At 38.7% G+C, this 15,729-nt stretch overlaps 2 protein-coding genes across 10 annotated transcripts in view; both read left to right on the top strand.

Moving 5' to 3' along the window:
* Positions 1 to 7,117, top strand: part of FNIP1 (folliculin interacting protein 1) — a 148,672-nt gene extending 141,555 nt beyond the window's left edge. For 2 of the 4 annotated variants that reach the window (XM_003829326.5, XM_003829325.5), the window contains 2 exons: positions 1,641 to 1,756; positions 4,077 to 7,117. In XM_003829326.5, the coding sequence (XP_003829374.1) occupies positions 1,641 to 1,756; positions 4,077 to 4,155 (195 nt within the window). In that variant the 3' untranslated portion in view covers positions 4,156 to 7,117. Of the gene's footprint in view, positions 1 to 1,640; positions 2,221 to 4,076 lie in introns of those variants that run through there. The other 2 variants (XM_063604216.1, XM_063604215.1) reach the window with 1 other exon arrangement.
* Positions 7,118 to 9,928: 2,811 nt separating this feature from the next.
* RAPGEF6 (Rap guanine nucleotide exchange factor 6) overlaps positions 9,929 to 15,729 on the top strand; it is a 215,353-nt gene continuing 209,552 nt past the window's right edge. For all 6 annotated transcript variants that reach the window (XM_003829321.7, XM_003829323.6, XM_003829322.6 and 3 more), the window contains exon 1: positions 9,929 to 13,880. In XM_003829321.7, the coding sequence (XP_003829369.1) occupies positions 13,812 to 13,880 (69 nt within the window). In that variant the 5' untranslated portion in view covers positions 9,929 to 13,811. The remainder of the gene's footprint in view (positions 13,881 to 15,729) is intronic.

The following is a 15,729-nucleotide window of genomic DNA, read 5'->3' as shown; positions in this document are numbered from 1 at the left end:
GCAGATTCATAGAGACTGAATCTAAAATAGTGGTTACCAGGGGCTGCGGGTAAGAAGAGAATAAGGAGTTATTGTTTAATGAGTACAGAGTTTTTGAGATGATAAAATGTTCTGGAAATGGATGGTGGTGATGGTTGCACAACATCGAATGCTCTTAGGACTATAGAATTATATACTGTAAAGTGGTCAATATAGTAAATTATATTACATATTTTATATCTACATATATTCTGCAGTTAAAATTTTCTTATGGCATTATCAGCCTAAAGCATTGTGAAAAAACATACACTATAAAACCACAACCATTTGGTTGTGTTTTACAATAATGAAGTAGATTTTTATTAGGAGCTTTTAATAACTGATTTTCATTGGAAAGGAACACTCTGTATGAATTTAATGTTTAGCACCTGAAACTTCTGTTTTTTCCTCAAACATGTTTAGCATCAATTCACATGATAAATCACCTATTTTAGTAAATTGAGCAAGTTAATTGACATTAAACAAAATGTATGTGTTTCAGGTTTTTTTTTTTTTTTTTTGTAACTTTTGTCACCCAGGCTGAATTGCAGTAGTAATCATGGCTCAATGCACCCTCAAAACCCCTGGGCTCAAGTAGCTAAGACTACAGGCACGTGCCACCATGCTCGGCTAATTCTTTTTTTTTTTTTTTTTTAATTTTTGTAGAGACAGAGTCTCACTGTGTTGCCCAGGCTGATCTCGAACTCCTGGCCTCAGATGATCCTCCTGCCTCCACCTCCCAGAATGTTGCGATTACAAGTATGAGCCACCATGCCCAGATGTGTTTTAATTTTCAGTCTTTCAGCTTAGAAATTGGGGAACCACATAGCATTCTTTGTGAACTTTTGCAAACTGTTTTTTATTCTCCACAGGAGAATACATCCTTTCCTATGTAAATACATTTGAAAAGTATTAATTTATAAAAATTTTATATTTATCAAATTTGAAATAAAAACATAGTGAAAAAAGTTTTGGAAATGGATAGTAGTGACGGTTGCACAACATTTTGAATGTACTTAGTGCCACTGAAGTATATTTAAAAATGGTTAAAAAGGGCTGGACATGGTGGCTCACACTTGTAATCCCAGAACTTTGGAGGCTGAGGTGGGTGGATCACCTGAGGTCAGGAGTTTGAGACCAGCCTGGCCAACGTGGTGAAACCCCATCTCTATTAAAAATAGAAAAGAAATTAGCCGGGTGTGGTGCGCATGGCTGTAGTCCCAGCTACTCAGGAGACTGAGGCAGGAGAATTGCTTGAACCCGGGAGGCGGAAGTTGCAGTGAGCTGTGGTCGCGCTTTGCACTCCAGCCTGGTTAACAGAGCAAGACTCCATCTCAAAAACAAAAAACAAACAAAAAATGGTTAAAAGGGCAAATTGTATGTGTATTTTTGCACAGTTAAAAAAAAAAAAGACGCTGTAGAAGCTAATCTTTGATATGAGCCAGAAAAAGTTTCACTTCTCTTTTTAGCTAAAACTACATACTTTAAAAATGTGCTCCAAATTTTAGTTCATATTGAAATAAACAAACAGAATTGTCAAAAACATTATGTTTTGGAGTTCGCCATGACTGAGAGTTGCAAACTGTTTTCTGACGTGGTTCTTGGTTCCTCCCTAACTGCAGTGTGTAATGCATCTTGAAGACCGGTTGCAGGAGCTATACTTCAAAAGTAAAATGCTGTCTGAATACCTGAGGGGGCAGATGCGTGTTCATGTCAAGGAGCTGGGAGTGGTTCTGGGGTATGTTAATGGTTTCTTTTTTGGCTTTGCTTTCATTGCCCTGTCATCAGGCAAGGAATGTTCCTCAGAATTGCCCTTTTTCCTTTTACGTGTCTTCTCCTATTAGAAGCTGGAGGCTGTTATCATTTAGGTTGCCCTGTACCATGTAATAGCAGGTTCCCTGTCATCCACTAATCTGAAAGGCATTATCCCTTGTGCCATTACGTACAGTAGGTTGAGAATTTAATCACAATGAATTAAAATCTGAATTTTTGTCTCAGAAACATAAGTACATACTCATTTATTAAATATGTTGCAAACTCATTATTCCAAGTATCTGCCCTGCCTTCCACATGAGCTGATTGAGGTAACAGAAGTCTGTAGATGGTAATACGTTATCCATATATTACTCCTTCCCCCCCATTAACTATATATTATGTCTGTCTACTCTGCATTATTCTCTGGCAGAAAACAGTTATCAAAAATGCTTACTGAAGGAGGAATGGGAAGTTGGTAGGGGGGGCATAATATAGCCCTATTTCATTATGTTCTGTGGTCACTTTTCTTGTGTTCTCTGGCCACTTTAGGTGGGTTCATATGAATGATTTCTTGAAATGCCATTAAAGAAAGCAAAACAAGCTAGAACTTTTATCTAATTTGGCTTTTATGATGGGAAAAGAAACCAATATCACTGAGAACCTACTGTATGTCAAACCACATGAAAATTTTTTACTAGTGTTATTTCTTCATTCTTAACTATCATCCTGCAGTGTGTAGGCAGTGTTATCCAGGTTGGAAACAGATGATTCTGAAGTTAACATGCCAGATGTCACACACTGGTAGGACTAATTAGGGATTTGAATGACTCTATATCTTTTTTACTTTAGACCCTATTTATATTCTGTAGTACCACACTGTTGGTCCAGACTTGATGATTTTGACTTGAGTTATACAGAGAGAATTGTTCTCCAGTATTTGGAAAATCGGTAACAGGATATAACCTTGTTTTTCTGGGAAGTGAGGTGTGTGTTTAATGCCTTTATGTAAAAATATTTAAGACAAGTTTTAAAAAGTAACATAAATGTAACCAAAATTCACAGTGCATTTTGGCATACAATGAAAAGTAAGTCATTGTCTTCTTCCCCCAACTTCCAACCCCTACTCAAACACTGTTAACAGATTTTGTAGAATTTTTAAATGAATATTATTTAAAAATCTAAGTTGAGTTATACTCTTGTGTCCTTGTACAACTTGCCTTTTACTATATCTTGAATGTTCATATAAGCACATAATAATCTCATTCTTCCTAATGGCTGTCTAGCATTCCCTTATATGTTGGAATTTAGATTATTTTTAGTTTTTTGCTACTATAAACCAGTGCCAGACTGAATATAAGTCTCTGACATTTGTAGGATAAATTCCTTGAAATAGAATTTTTGGTTAAAGGGCCTGTATTGATAGATAGTTTGACAGATTATACTGAATACTCTCCAGAAAGTTTCAAAATGAATTCCCACAAACAGTAAGAGGCACTCTTCTCACTACTGGCTATTACCAGATTTGATCTTTGCTAGGCTACTATCTAAAAAATGGTATCTGATTTTATTCACATTTCTCTAACCATGAGGGAGTCTGATTAATATTTTCTATGTTGATTGGCCATTTTTCTTTTCCTATAAATTTGTGGTAGGATGTATTTTGAAGTAGCTCCCATTACTTCCAATACATCTTATTATAGAAACATTTGAATCCAAAACAATCTGGGTACACATGATTATTCTTTGTTTTTTTTTTTGAGACAGGGTCTTGCTCTGTTGCCCTGCTGTTGGTACATAGCTGACTTCAGCCTCAACCTCCCAGGCTCAAGAGATCTTTCTGCCTCAGCTTCCAGAGTAGCTGGTACCACGGGCACACACCACCATGCCCAGCTAGTTTTTAAAATTTTTTTGTGGAGACAGGGTCTCATTATCTTGCTTAGGTTGGTCTTCAACTCCTGGGCTTAAGCGATCCTCCCAACTAGGCCTCCCAAAGTGTTGGGATTACAGGCACGAGTCACCTCACCCAGCTATTATTACACTAGATTGCAGTTGTTAGTCATTGTGCCATGCCCCAGTTCATGTTCCATCAGCATGTCATTGAGACACTTTCCTACGTTTATGATGTTGTTACTCATATCTGTAGTTCTGTGTTTTATTTACTGAAAATTTTTCCTTTTGGCCAGAGTGGCCTAGCTCCTTAACCGTTGAGGTATAGTGACCTTACAGTTGGTGGTCATTGCCTGTAGAGTTCATGTCCTCAGTACAGAAAATCAAAACTGACATTTTTTTCCCCTTTATTTCAGGATTGAATCCAGTGATCTTCCACTTCTGGCTGCTGTAGCAAGCACTCACTCTCCATATGTTGCACAAATACTCCTTTAATATACCTAAAAATTGTTAGAAATTGGTGGGAAAATAGGTAGAAACCAAGGAAGCAGACACAACATGCATTTATGGAGATTCTTTTTCCCTTTTAGACTTCCATCTGAATGAGTCAGTCACCAGGGTATTCTGCATAGCATTGTATATTCTATGTATGTCAGATGGCTTTTTCTTTTTGACTGGACTTTTGGGTGGTGGTAGATTTTTAAACAAATGAAATTAAAGCAACAATAATTTTGAAGCATTTGAAAAAGCCAAAGTGTATGGTAGAAATTTCTACAAAATGAATATTATCAAGAGTTTCATGTGATCACTGCAGTGTTGTCACAGCTCATAAATAGCAACAATGTCTCATGATTTAATGGCTCAGAAATAGTTATTCATTAGTTTTTAATTTTTAATTTCTAAGGTACAGAGATCTATAAAACCTTGATTATTTGTTAGTTTTGCAATTCAAAACAGCTGTCTGGTTATTTCTCAAAGTAAGTATTTTAAACAGCCTGTTAATTATAAGAAACTCAGAATAATGAGTGTAAATGTGTTATGTTATCCACCCAAGTGTACATATGTACTTATTTTTTTTTAAAAAGCAGAAATAGAAATACAAGATTGGTAAACATGCCTTTAAAAAATATATATTTTCAACTAGTATTGTCTATAATGCTGAAATATTACTTATTGGTGATTTTTCTGTTTCACACACTCTAAAATATAAGTAAAGCCAAGCTTTTTTTTTAAGGCTGAGATTCCCAAAATGAGAATACTACTTTATACCATTTGTTTATAAGTATGAACTGTTCTTATAAATATTAATATTTACATATTCACTAATTTAACATAAATGAAAATTAGGATTAAAAATTGCACCAAAGCATCGGCAAAAACAATACTATATTCTTTAAAAGTGCTCAGGTAGCCAAGGCCCTTGCTTTTGGTATCAACCCTCATGAACCCATAGGAGCTGAATATTTGTTTCACTGCTTAATAATCCTCAATTTACACTATTCATAACTCTTAAAATTATTCTTTTTTTCTAAGAGCCCCTCCCTTCCAAAAGTGTATTTTTTTCAAAGATTTTCACTTCTCAATTGTTGCCTTTGTACATACTATAGAGTGTTGCTTGTAAGAAAGGCTAATATGGAACCAAACTCTTGTAAGTAATGTAAATAGAAAGGTGGGTGGATAAAGTTTTCAATACTTTCTACTACCTCAGTTTACTTGAGTACTACATTATAGTTTATTCTTTGCTTATCTGGTCTAAGAGACTTTTAATGCTAGTAGTAAAGTTGGTTTCTGCTTTCATTGACTATTTTCATCATAATTTCATCATTGATTAAAAAAAGAAAACCACTTGTTTATTCAGTTATTAAATATATTTACTATATAACACATCCATTCTTGCTGTTTAAATTTTCAATAGTTAATGGAAAGTTGTCTTTGACCTTGAATTTACAGCATTGGGTCACATTTTGCCTTGCTGTGTATGTATTCAAGAGACTTCCAACTAGACAAAGAAAAAATTGTTGTTTTAATGGAATGTAAACCTGAAATTGGTGTGTCTGCAATCTGTTTGGCCCATGACCTTTTACCTAGTCCCAGTTATTACCTGAGTCTCCCATGGATGACTTGCTGCCAAGGAGTGTTTGTGGATATATTTTCTTTGGCTTAATTTTCTTATTCTGTGCATTAACAAAATTATCCAGTTGTCTGATTTTGGAATTCTATGAGTCAATCTTTTTGGCAGAATTCAGAATATTAAAAAGTTCATACATTTGCGGGCCATTGTACCTTTTTTTTTTTTTTTTTTTGACGGAGTTTCACTCTTGTTACCCAGGCTGGAGTGCAATGGTGCGATCTCAGCTCACTGCAACCTCCGCCTCCCAGGTTCAAGTGATTCTCCTGCCTCAGCCCCCAAGTAGCTGGGATTACAAGTGTGCGCCACCACACCCAGCTAATTTTTTATTTTTAGTAGAGATGAGATTTCACCATGTGTTGGTCAGGCTGGTCTTGAACTCCTGAACTCAAGTGATCCACCTGCCTCGACCTCCCAAAGTACTGGGATTACAGGCGTGAGCCACTGTGCCCAGCCTTGTACTTTTTTTTTTTTTTAATTGTAGCTCTGTATAGCAGTTGGATAATGTCTGGGTGTTCCTTAACCATCAAACTGTTCTTTATTTAAAATGTTTAATTACCGTTTAGAAATTCTAGTCCTCAATAAGTGGGTGGCTCATGCTATTGTTGTTCCTAAAGCTAAGCTTTGCTGGGAAGGAAATGACCTATAGTTTCTTAAAGAATCATTAATCCTTATAGGATTCCTGAGTTACTGTTTTTTTCCTCCCCACTGCTTCCCATTCCTGAGTTTTGTAATTCCTAATCCTTCTATAATTTCTATTACCTTCATCATAGTCATTCTTTCCTTACGCAAAGCCCAAGGAATGAGCTGCTGCTACTTTAAAGTGTGGTCATTATGATGAATATGAAAAGAGTTTTGGCTTGTTCTAAATAATTTTTACAAGTTATGGTACAGACAGTTGTTACATATCAAAAAAAACCTGTTTATTGAAACAGGAAATAAAAAGGGATCTTTTACATTATAGAATTAAAACTAATTTTTTCTTGTATATAAACTAATTGGTTTGATTTTACATATTTCTGGCTTTTATTAATATGTCTTAATTTTGAGTTTGAAAATGTTAAGTGCAATAAAAACATACTAGTACAGATGTTGTTTTGTTCCAATTGGCATACTCTGGGGATGATCACTTAAAAAAACAGATTTTACATAATGCCTACTTCTGGTAGATGTCTTATGAGATTGTTCTGCTTTTTCTAAGTTACTTAGATGTTGGATATGTACATAGTTGTTTCTTGTTCTGTATACATTTCTCAAATGTACACTTGTATTATAATAACCTCCCAGTTCTAGGGGATATTTGTGCAATAAATACACATGTCAACTTGATGGATGGTGTTGGTCTGTCTTTCATATATTAAGGTATACGTAACATGGGCTGATGTCTGTCCAGACATCAGATGACAGAAGTTATGGACTGATATAACTTCTGTCAAACTTAGAAGTTTGACACTTCTAAGGATGTGACCTTTCCTCATTGGTATTTACATATTGGTAATTTAATAGAATCTACTACATGAGGTGGTTGTGAGAATCAAGTGAAATAATGAATGTTAAGGATTTAGCTCAGTACTGGCATACTCCAAGTGCTAAATAATTTTTGGCTGCTACTTTTACCAGATAATCTGTCCAGCCTTCCTCTTGTGGCCCCCCACCTATTGTTGTGAGAATTTTTAACGTATGTTCTTATGAATAAAAACATAGTAACAGAAAATATAAGAGTATCTTCTTACAGCGAGCAACAAATTGAAAAGTTCTTTAAATGCTTTTATGAAAGCAAAGTGAACCCAACAATCTAAAAACCTAGAAGTTATATAATGTTAAGAAAATTGTATTCAATACAGGCCGGGTGCGGTGGCTCACACCTGTAATCCCAGCACTTTGGGAGGCTGAGGTGGGCAGATCACCTGAGGTCAGGAGTTCGAGACCAGCCTGACAAACCTGGTGAAACCCCCTCTCTACTAAAAATACAAAAATTAGCCGGGTGTGGTGGCAGGCACCTGTAATCCCAGCTACTCCAGTGGCTGAGGCAGGAGAGTTGCTTCTCTCCTGCCTCAGCCTCTAGAGGTTGCGGTGAGCTGAGATCCTGCCACTGCACTCCAGCCTGGGCAACAAGAGCAAAACTCTATCTCAAATAAAAAAGAACATTGTATTCAATACAAATTACTATACTTTACAAAAAATTGGCTGATTAGTTTGGGTTTTAATCCTCTTTGTTCACTGATTTGCAAGTGACTGAGCAAGTCTATTGTTTTCATCTGTATTGTAGGGAAATCAGCTTTGTGCCTGCTCTATAGCAGTGATTCATCAGTGAGTAGGCTTATTGGTAAGCTGTCTTGCTCAGGCTAGGTTGATCTGGGCAGAGTTAGTCCTGGGGGCGGGACTAGACCAGGGGCTTTTTGAGGTACCTGTTTTCATATAATACTACATATTATCACTCTTACATTTAACCAAAGAGAGTAAGTGAACTGTTTCAAAGCAGAGAAGTCTCAAGTATTTGGGAAACAGCTGTCAGCTATTTTAGAGGTTTAAAATTGGTAACGTTTATGAGAAGATTTTTGCTAATGAGAAAAGGAGATACAGAGACTTTAATGTGATTATCTGAAGTCACAGTCTTTCCTGTGTTTTCATCTTGTCTCTCAGACCAGAATGTTTTCTCAACTACTATGTGGTGACAGCTGTATTGTAAAGATATCCGGGATTTCTTCATTTGTCTTTGCCAATATGCAAGGTGGGGTAGGGTGGCAAGTAGGACCAAACCTAAACTGAAGGTGCAAGGTGGGGCTGGAAAATTGTAGCTGTGAGTGGGAACTGCTTAGGCAGATAGAAATGGGGGGGCACAGGGGAGTGTAGTGCTCCCTGTTTTTGTTCCATCCTGCAGACTGGTTTTGCCCTGTTTGCTCTAAATTTAAGATTAGTTGAGACTTCCCCTCCCCGCCCCCCCCCCCCCAAAAATACAAGCAGTCCAAAACAGAATATGTTCCCACCCATTATTTATCGGGAGAACTTTAGTGTCCTTTTGGTCTTAAAGCATGTGCTCAGTTACCCTCTCTCTTCCAATAGTCAGGTGACTAGTTCTTCTTATCTTTCTTTTAACACTAACTTTGTTTCTGGTGAACCTGAATCTAGACTGATCCCTTCATCAGATTGCAGACACCTCTGTCTGGGTTAACGAAGTCTTCTTAGACATCCCACAAATACACCTGCATTTACTCTATGGAGAGTATTAAGTTAAAGAGGCTTGAGCTTCCTTCCTTTTCAAGTGGCTGTCTTAATAACGACAGTCCTTACATTTACCTCAGTGCACAAATTCAAATTAATGATAAAGGCAGTATTGCTTTCCTACATTGTCTCAAGGGGAAGGACGAAACTCTTGATAAATGTGTTAAGTACAGGGAAGGTATTTCCATAAGAATCTTGTGATATCATTCTTGGGCATATTTGGTCTAGCACTCACAAGTCAATGTCCTTCTTTAGGGTGGTACAATGGCTGGGGTTAAAGATGGATCAGACTAGTTTAGAACCACAGTTATTATAGTTTAAAGTGGTTCTCAAACTTGGTTGCATATTGGAAGCACCTGGGGTAGCTTTTGAAAAATATGAGCTCCTATACTCCCACCACCAGAGATTCTGATTCAATGATAACAACTGACCTTCTGGATTTGAGTCAGTAAAAGCTCTTATTTGTCCATAGTAGTGACTCAATCTCTAGCAGACTCCAAATCTCAATTCCTTACTTCATTTCAGGTACTGTTAAAACCAGAGCTTTTTACCCCATTTTTGTTGGTTTGCAGTTATTCTGGAAAGATGGACATATGATTATGTCTGTTTATTGAGCATTCAGTTTTGTAATGCAACAGCTATGTAACCAGAGATGATCTTTGTCACTGGAGAGCAATCAAGTACCTCTGTTAAAAAAAAATTTTTTTTTCACTCTTGAGCAGCTTCATGATATTCAAGTACCTCTCTAATAGCAAAATGCCCTCATAATAAGTTAGTCCTTAATTGCACTTGGTCATTCAGCAAATATTTATTCAACAACTATGATGTGCTAGGGATAGGTTTGGATACTAGGGATATGCCAATAATACATTATTTCTGTTTTCATAGAGTTTACATATTTTCCTTTTGGTGGAGGGGATAGACCAAAAAAAATTAAATACATATACATGTTACTCATATGTAATGTGCTGTCAGGTAGTAGTAAGTATAACAAAAATAAATAGTTAAGCAAATTAAAAAGTCCTTATTTTCCCACAATTTAATAAATTACTTGCATTCAGACCATTATATGTTTCTTTCAGATACAAGTTAATGCTGGTGAATCCTGTCCTGGAGGTTGCCTTTTGTCTGAAAATATCTATTAGAACTTTACTGTCTCTCCTCACTTTTCTCTGTATATAACAATGTAATACAAGATAGTAAAGGACAAGATAGATTTTGAAAATGTATACTTAAATTTAGTTATGGATAGTCACCATGTATATTAATGTAATTTTTACTGTTGCTGCCTAATGAGAAAGCCTAATTATTTTTGCATACTTTCTCTTGTGAAATATATACAGAAAACAGAGTAAATATATACTCATATAACCATCACTAAGGCCAATAAGTAGATCATTTTCAGCATCCCAGAAGCCCCCTCCTCCATGTGCCCTATCCTGATCATAATTCTCTACCTTCTCACTTTTGTAACTACCAACCTGACTTCATTTCCTTGCTTTCTCTTTATTATTTTACCTCTGTATTTGCATCCCTAAAAGACCTAATTTTGCTTGTGTTTAAACTCTGTCTGTGTAATTATACTCTGTATTTTGTTTTGCTTTTTTTCTCTCAACATTACGTTGGAGAATCATCACTATGTGCTATGTAGCTATGTGCCATTGTGGATGAATATTTTACCATTTATCCCTTCTAGTATTGATGGATATTTGAGTTATTTCCAGTTTTTGGCTTCTATGAATAAGGAACATTTTTGTCCATCTTTTCTATTAATAGGGCAGGGGTCCCCAGTCCCCAGTCCCCAGGCCGGTACTGGTCCATGGCCTGTTAGGAAGCAGCCACACAGCAGGAGGTAAGCAAGCATAACTGTCTGAGCTCCGCCTGTCAGATCAGCAGGGGCATTAGATTCTCTAGGAACAGGAACACTATCATGAACTGCACATGTGAGGGCTCTAGGCTGCATGCTCCTTATGAGAATCTAATAATGCCTGATGACGTGAGTTGGAACAGTTCCATACTGAAACCCTCCCCCTAACCCCCATAGAAAATTTGTCTTTCACAAAACCAGTCCCTGGTGCCATAAAACGTTGGGGACTGCTGCTATAGGGCATATATCAAAGAAAGGACTTGCTGTCATAAGGTGTGTTATGTTTCAACTTTATTACTTTTTTTTTTTTTGCCAAAAGTGACTTCCCAACTTGCACTTAACCAGCAGTTTGAGTTCCTCTTGCTCCACATCTTCACAAATACTTAAATGTGTTTCTGAATTGTTATAAGTGAAAAAAAAACCTATATTAAAAAAATCTATTCAATTATTCAAAGTTGAATTTCTACTTTAGAGGAATCACTTCCCAGGCGGGAGCGGGGGCTCACGCCTATAATCCCAGCACTTTGGGAGGCCAAATTGAGTGGATCACTTGAGGTCAGGAGTTCAAGACCAGCCTGGCCAATATGGTGAAACCCCATTTCTACTAAAAATACAAAAATTAGCCGGGTGTGGTGGCGGGCGCCTGTAATCCCAGCTACTCAGGAGGCTGAGACAGGAGAATCCCTTGAACTCCCGAGTAGATCAAGGGACATTGCAGTGAGCCGAGGTCGCGCCATTGCTCTCCAGCCTGGGCAACAAGAGAAAAACTCCGTCTCAAAAAAAAAAAAAAAAAAAAAAAAAAAATCACTTCCTAGAGGCAAAATAATGGAAATAATAAGGAGTGCTCGGATTGTGCAGCATACTAAGTGCTTCATGTGAATTTTCTCATACTAAGTGCTTCATACTAAGTGCTTAAGTGCTTCACGTGAGTTTTCTCACGTAATCTTACTAAGTGCTTCATGTGACATACTAAGTGCTTCATGTGAATTTTCTCAATCTTCAGTAAAATTCTGAAACAATAGGTCCTTTACTATATTCCCATTTAACATAAGGAAAATGAAGGCAACATACTAAGTGCTTCATGTGAATTTTCTCACGTAATCTTAAGAAAATTCTGAAGCAATAGGTCCTTTACTATATTCCCATTTAACATAAGGAAAATGAAGTTCAGAGATGTTAAATAACTTCAAGTCACTTAACTAGAAGAGGTCTAATATTAGAGACACAAATTCTAGGTCTGTTTGCCCCTAAAGTTCAAGTTCATGGTGATCATGCTTTATAGTTCTTTCTCCCTCTTTCAAAATATTGATGTGACTCTGAAAATTGATCCTTGAAGAATGGAAGGGTTAACTTTTGTTTGTGATCCTGGGCAGATCTTTGAGAGGTTATATTTGTACAAAAAATGAGGAAAACGGATCGTCTGCAACATCCTGTGATTTTTTCCACAATTACTTTATTTCTACAATGGCTATGCCACACTTCCCTGGTAAAGTTTTTGCTCTATACCTGAAAAAGAGAAATGCTAATAGTATGTTGTAAACTCCCAGTTTGGGCAAGCCCCAGGACCAACAGAAAACAGCCCTTAAGTCATTGCCGGTCCCAGAAACGGTGTTGTAGTCTGAACTCTCATTGTTTTCAAATATAATTTTAACTCTTATTACGTCATTAGAATTACTGTGAAGCAGTCATTAATTGGAAAGCATGTCATAATCATAAATCACCTTGTTATTTAGTGAACTATGCTAACTGCTGTGAGAAATACCAAGGTGTACCTAGATGTAGTTACAGCCATCAAGGAGCTTAAAATTCAGTGGAAAGGTGGTGTCGCCAAAGTTAGTTACCTATGAACTTACAAGAAAGGGTAAGGAGTATCCTAGAACGATGGATTCTGGAATTGTCAGTGAGCTTATTGTTGAAACGGCCTCAGCAGCTCTCTGGCTGCTCCTAAGGGTGGTCTGTTTTTCTTACCAAGGGAGCAGTGAAACAAAACTGGCTTTATTCGGTCTGTTGGGAAGCAGACTAGAATGTAAAAAGTATTGCAAAAGTTGCCACTCGAGTCCCAACCCTAAACGCAGTTGCCTGAGGGAGGGCTGCCCCGGGCATTTAGTTACAAGAACGCAGTCTAAATCTAGTTTTTTGACTCAAAGGTAATCGTGAGCTGGCCGCGGCACCGGCTGCCTATCCTGGCCGTGAATGTTTGCTTTCTCTGCCCTGGTCTCAGGACGTCCGTTTCGAATAGATCAAGCACTTCTCTGTCGGCAGCTTTCACAAGAGATCTCGTTTTATTTAAAGAGATATGAGGTGTGCGTGGAATTCCTTCTTTGCCGAATGGCGGCTTCTACTTCCGCATATTCAAAGTCGGCAGTAGAAGTTGCAGAGGGGAGCGCAAGGCCGGACTTGGCCACACCCTGGGCTTCCGGATTTGGGCACAGCAGTTCTCTCCAGTCAGAACGCCTCCCCACGGTTCTGCCCCAAAATGCTATTTTTGCTCAGGTCCTCAGCGCGTTTCCGGTGTCTCCAACGGATGGAGAAGCCGGAACCACACCGCCAAGGCAGACCCCGTGACTGATTTAGGTGAGGTCTCGCGAGGTGTCTTTAAATCTCACGACGACAGCAGGAAACGACTTACTCGCACCGCCCCAATTTTAACGTCACAGTGGAGTTACTCCCTTGGGTGTTTCTTAGCGTGCGCGTGCGTGCTGCGCATGCGCACTTACTCTCCCCCGCCCCCGCGCAGACTTGTCTCCGGCCAGTCGCGCGTGGGTAGAGGCCTTAGGCGGGCGTTGCGAAGGGTTGTTTGCTTGAGCTTGGACCTTGTTACGGCGCGAAGTTCCCTCCTTGGGGCGGGGGAAAGGTACCGCACCCGCTACCTAGTGTGAATGAACTGTGGCGTGGGCTGCTAAGGGCAGGCTGCGGAGTACCCGGGCCGTGGCCATGAACTCACCCGTGGACCCTGGCGCTAGGCAGGCGTTGAGGAAGAAGCCACCCGAGCGGACTCCCGAGGTGAGGCTGGTTGACCTTTATGTGCGTCTCACAGTCCAATAGACAGCATCCTCCTGTCTGTCCGAAACCCGCGGCGACTGCCCTCTTGCCAGAGTCTCGCACCTGCTATTGGGAATCTGTTCTCTTGAGTCTCTTCCCTGACCCAGGCCCTTGTCGCCAACAGGGTGCCGACCGCCCTTCCTGCCTGTGATGCGGTCTTAACCCGCGTACCCGTCCTTGCCGGGGGCTTCTGAGTGTCGTTAAGAAAGCACCATTACTAAGTCGTATTTTCTGAGTTGGGTAATATGAGTTTCGCAGTTAGATGCCCATTCGTTTAAGTAGACTATGAAAAACGAGATGGAAATTGTAAAGGAAGTATCTCAGCCCTGTAATTTAGAAATAGTTTTTCTTTAAAGGTCTCTGAAATATTGTACAGTTGCCTAAAAAAAAGATAAAGTTTTCAAAGTTAGTTTAAAAGTTTACATCCAGTCAAATGGTGAATTCTGTAGTACATGATGCATGTTTAAAGAACACCACTGTAGGTACTTTTTCAGACTGTCACTGGGAAATTTTACAGTATTTTGTGCTTGGATCCAAAATTTGCTGTGTCGAGTTAACAGTTACGGCATCAGCTTAAAAGATTTTCATTCGACCTTCATGAAGGCTAGTTTTCAGGCATATAACTAAAACCTGTTAGCTTTGCTTATCCCGGTAGAATGCTAAGGTTTTGGGGAAGGTTTTCCTTGATTTGGAGGTTTCTATAACAAGTGGGACATATTTTCTAAACAAAACACTAAACAGTGTGAGTGGATTATTGGATTGTTTTGTTTAAAGTTGCAGTAAATGAAATGAAATGCTTTGGTTAATTCTTCACTTTGGAGTTTTTCAGATATGTAATGTTTTGCATACTGAGTCTCAGTAACGTTGGGCTGACCTTTTGGGTCGTGACAATTATTCAGGTCACAACGGAAGCCATGATAGGTCAAATTATGTTATTGAAGATCCTGATGTTTGCATAGGAACAACACAAATTCTACCACTTTCCAGAGTTCTCTTTTTGAGATATACATTTATAATTCGATGAGTGTTTGTTTCCTTATGATGATTCTTGAAGTCAATGTGAGCTGATTTATGAATTTCAGTAGGCGAATTATCTAACAGCCTTTATAGCATTGGAAAGTATTATACAAGGCTTACGATGTGTATTGCAGGTTTTAATTTAATTTAATTTAATGTTATTTTATTTTTTATTTGAAACAGTCTCACTCTGTCACCCAGGCTGGAGTGCAATGGCGCGATATTGGCTCACCACAATCTTTACCTCCCGGGTTCAAGCGATTTTTCTGCCTCAGCCTCCGGAGTAGCTGGGATTACAGGCAGGCGCCACCACGCCCGGCTAATTTTTTGTATTTTTAGTAGAGACGGGGGTTGCACCATATTGCCCAGGGTGGTCTCGAACTCGTGACCTCAAGTGATCTGCCCGCGTTGGCCTCCCAAAGTGCTGGAATTACAGGTGTGAGCCAAGTTGCCCGGCTGCTTTTAATTTTCAACATTACTTGTGCTACTAAATTCACATTTTAATGGAAAAATCCTACTGCTCTTTAACAGCAGAATTATTTATTTTGAAATTGCCTATTTTATTTTTTTTGAGACAAAGTCTCCCTCTGTAGCCCAGGCTGGAGTACAGTGGCACGATCTCTGCTCACTGCAACCTCCGCCTCCTGGGTCCCGGTTCAAGTAGTTCTGCCTCACCCTCCCGAGTAGCTGAGATTACAGGCACACGCCACTATGCCCAGCTAATTTTTGTATTTTTAGTAGAGACGGGATTTCACCATGTTGGCCAGGCTTGTCTTGAACTCCTGACATCATG

Source organism: Pan paniscus, chromosome 4, assembly GCF_029289425.2.
Source record: "Pan paniscus chromosome 4, NHGRI_mPanPan1-v2.0_pri, whole genome shotgun sequence".
NCBI classification, from domain to species: Eukaryota; Metazoa; Chordata; class Mammalia; order Primates; family Hominidae; genus Pan; species Pan paniscus.
This window is presented reverse-complemented; position numbering and strand designations above follow the sequence as displayed.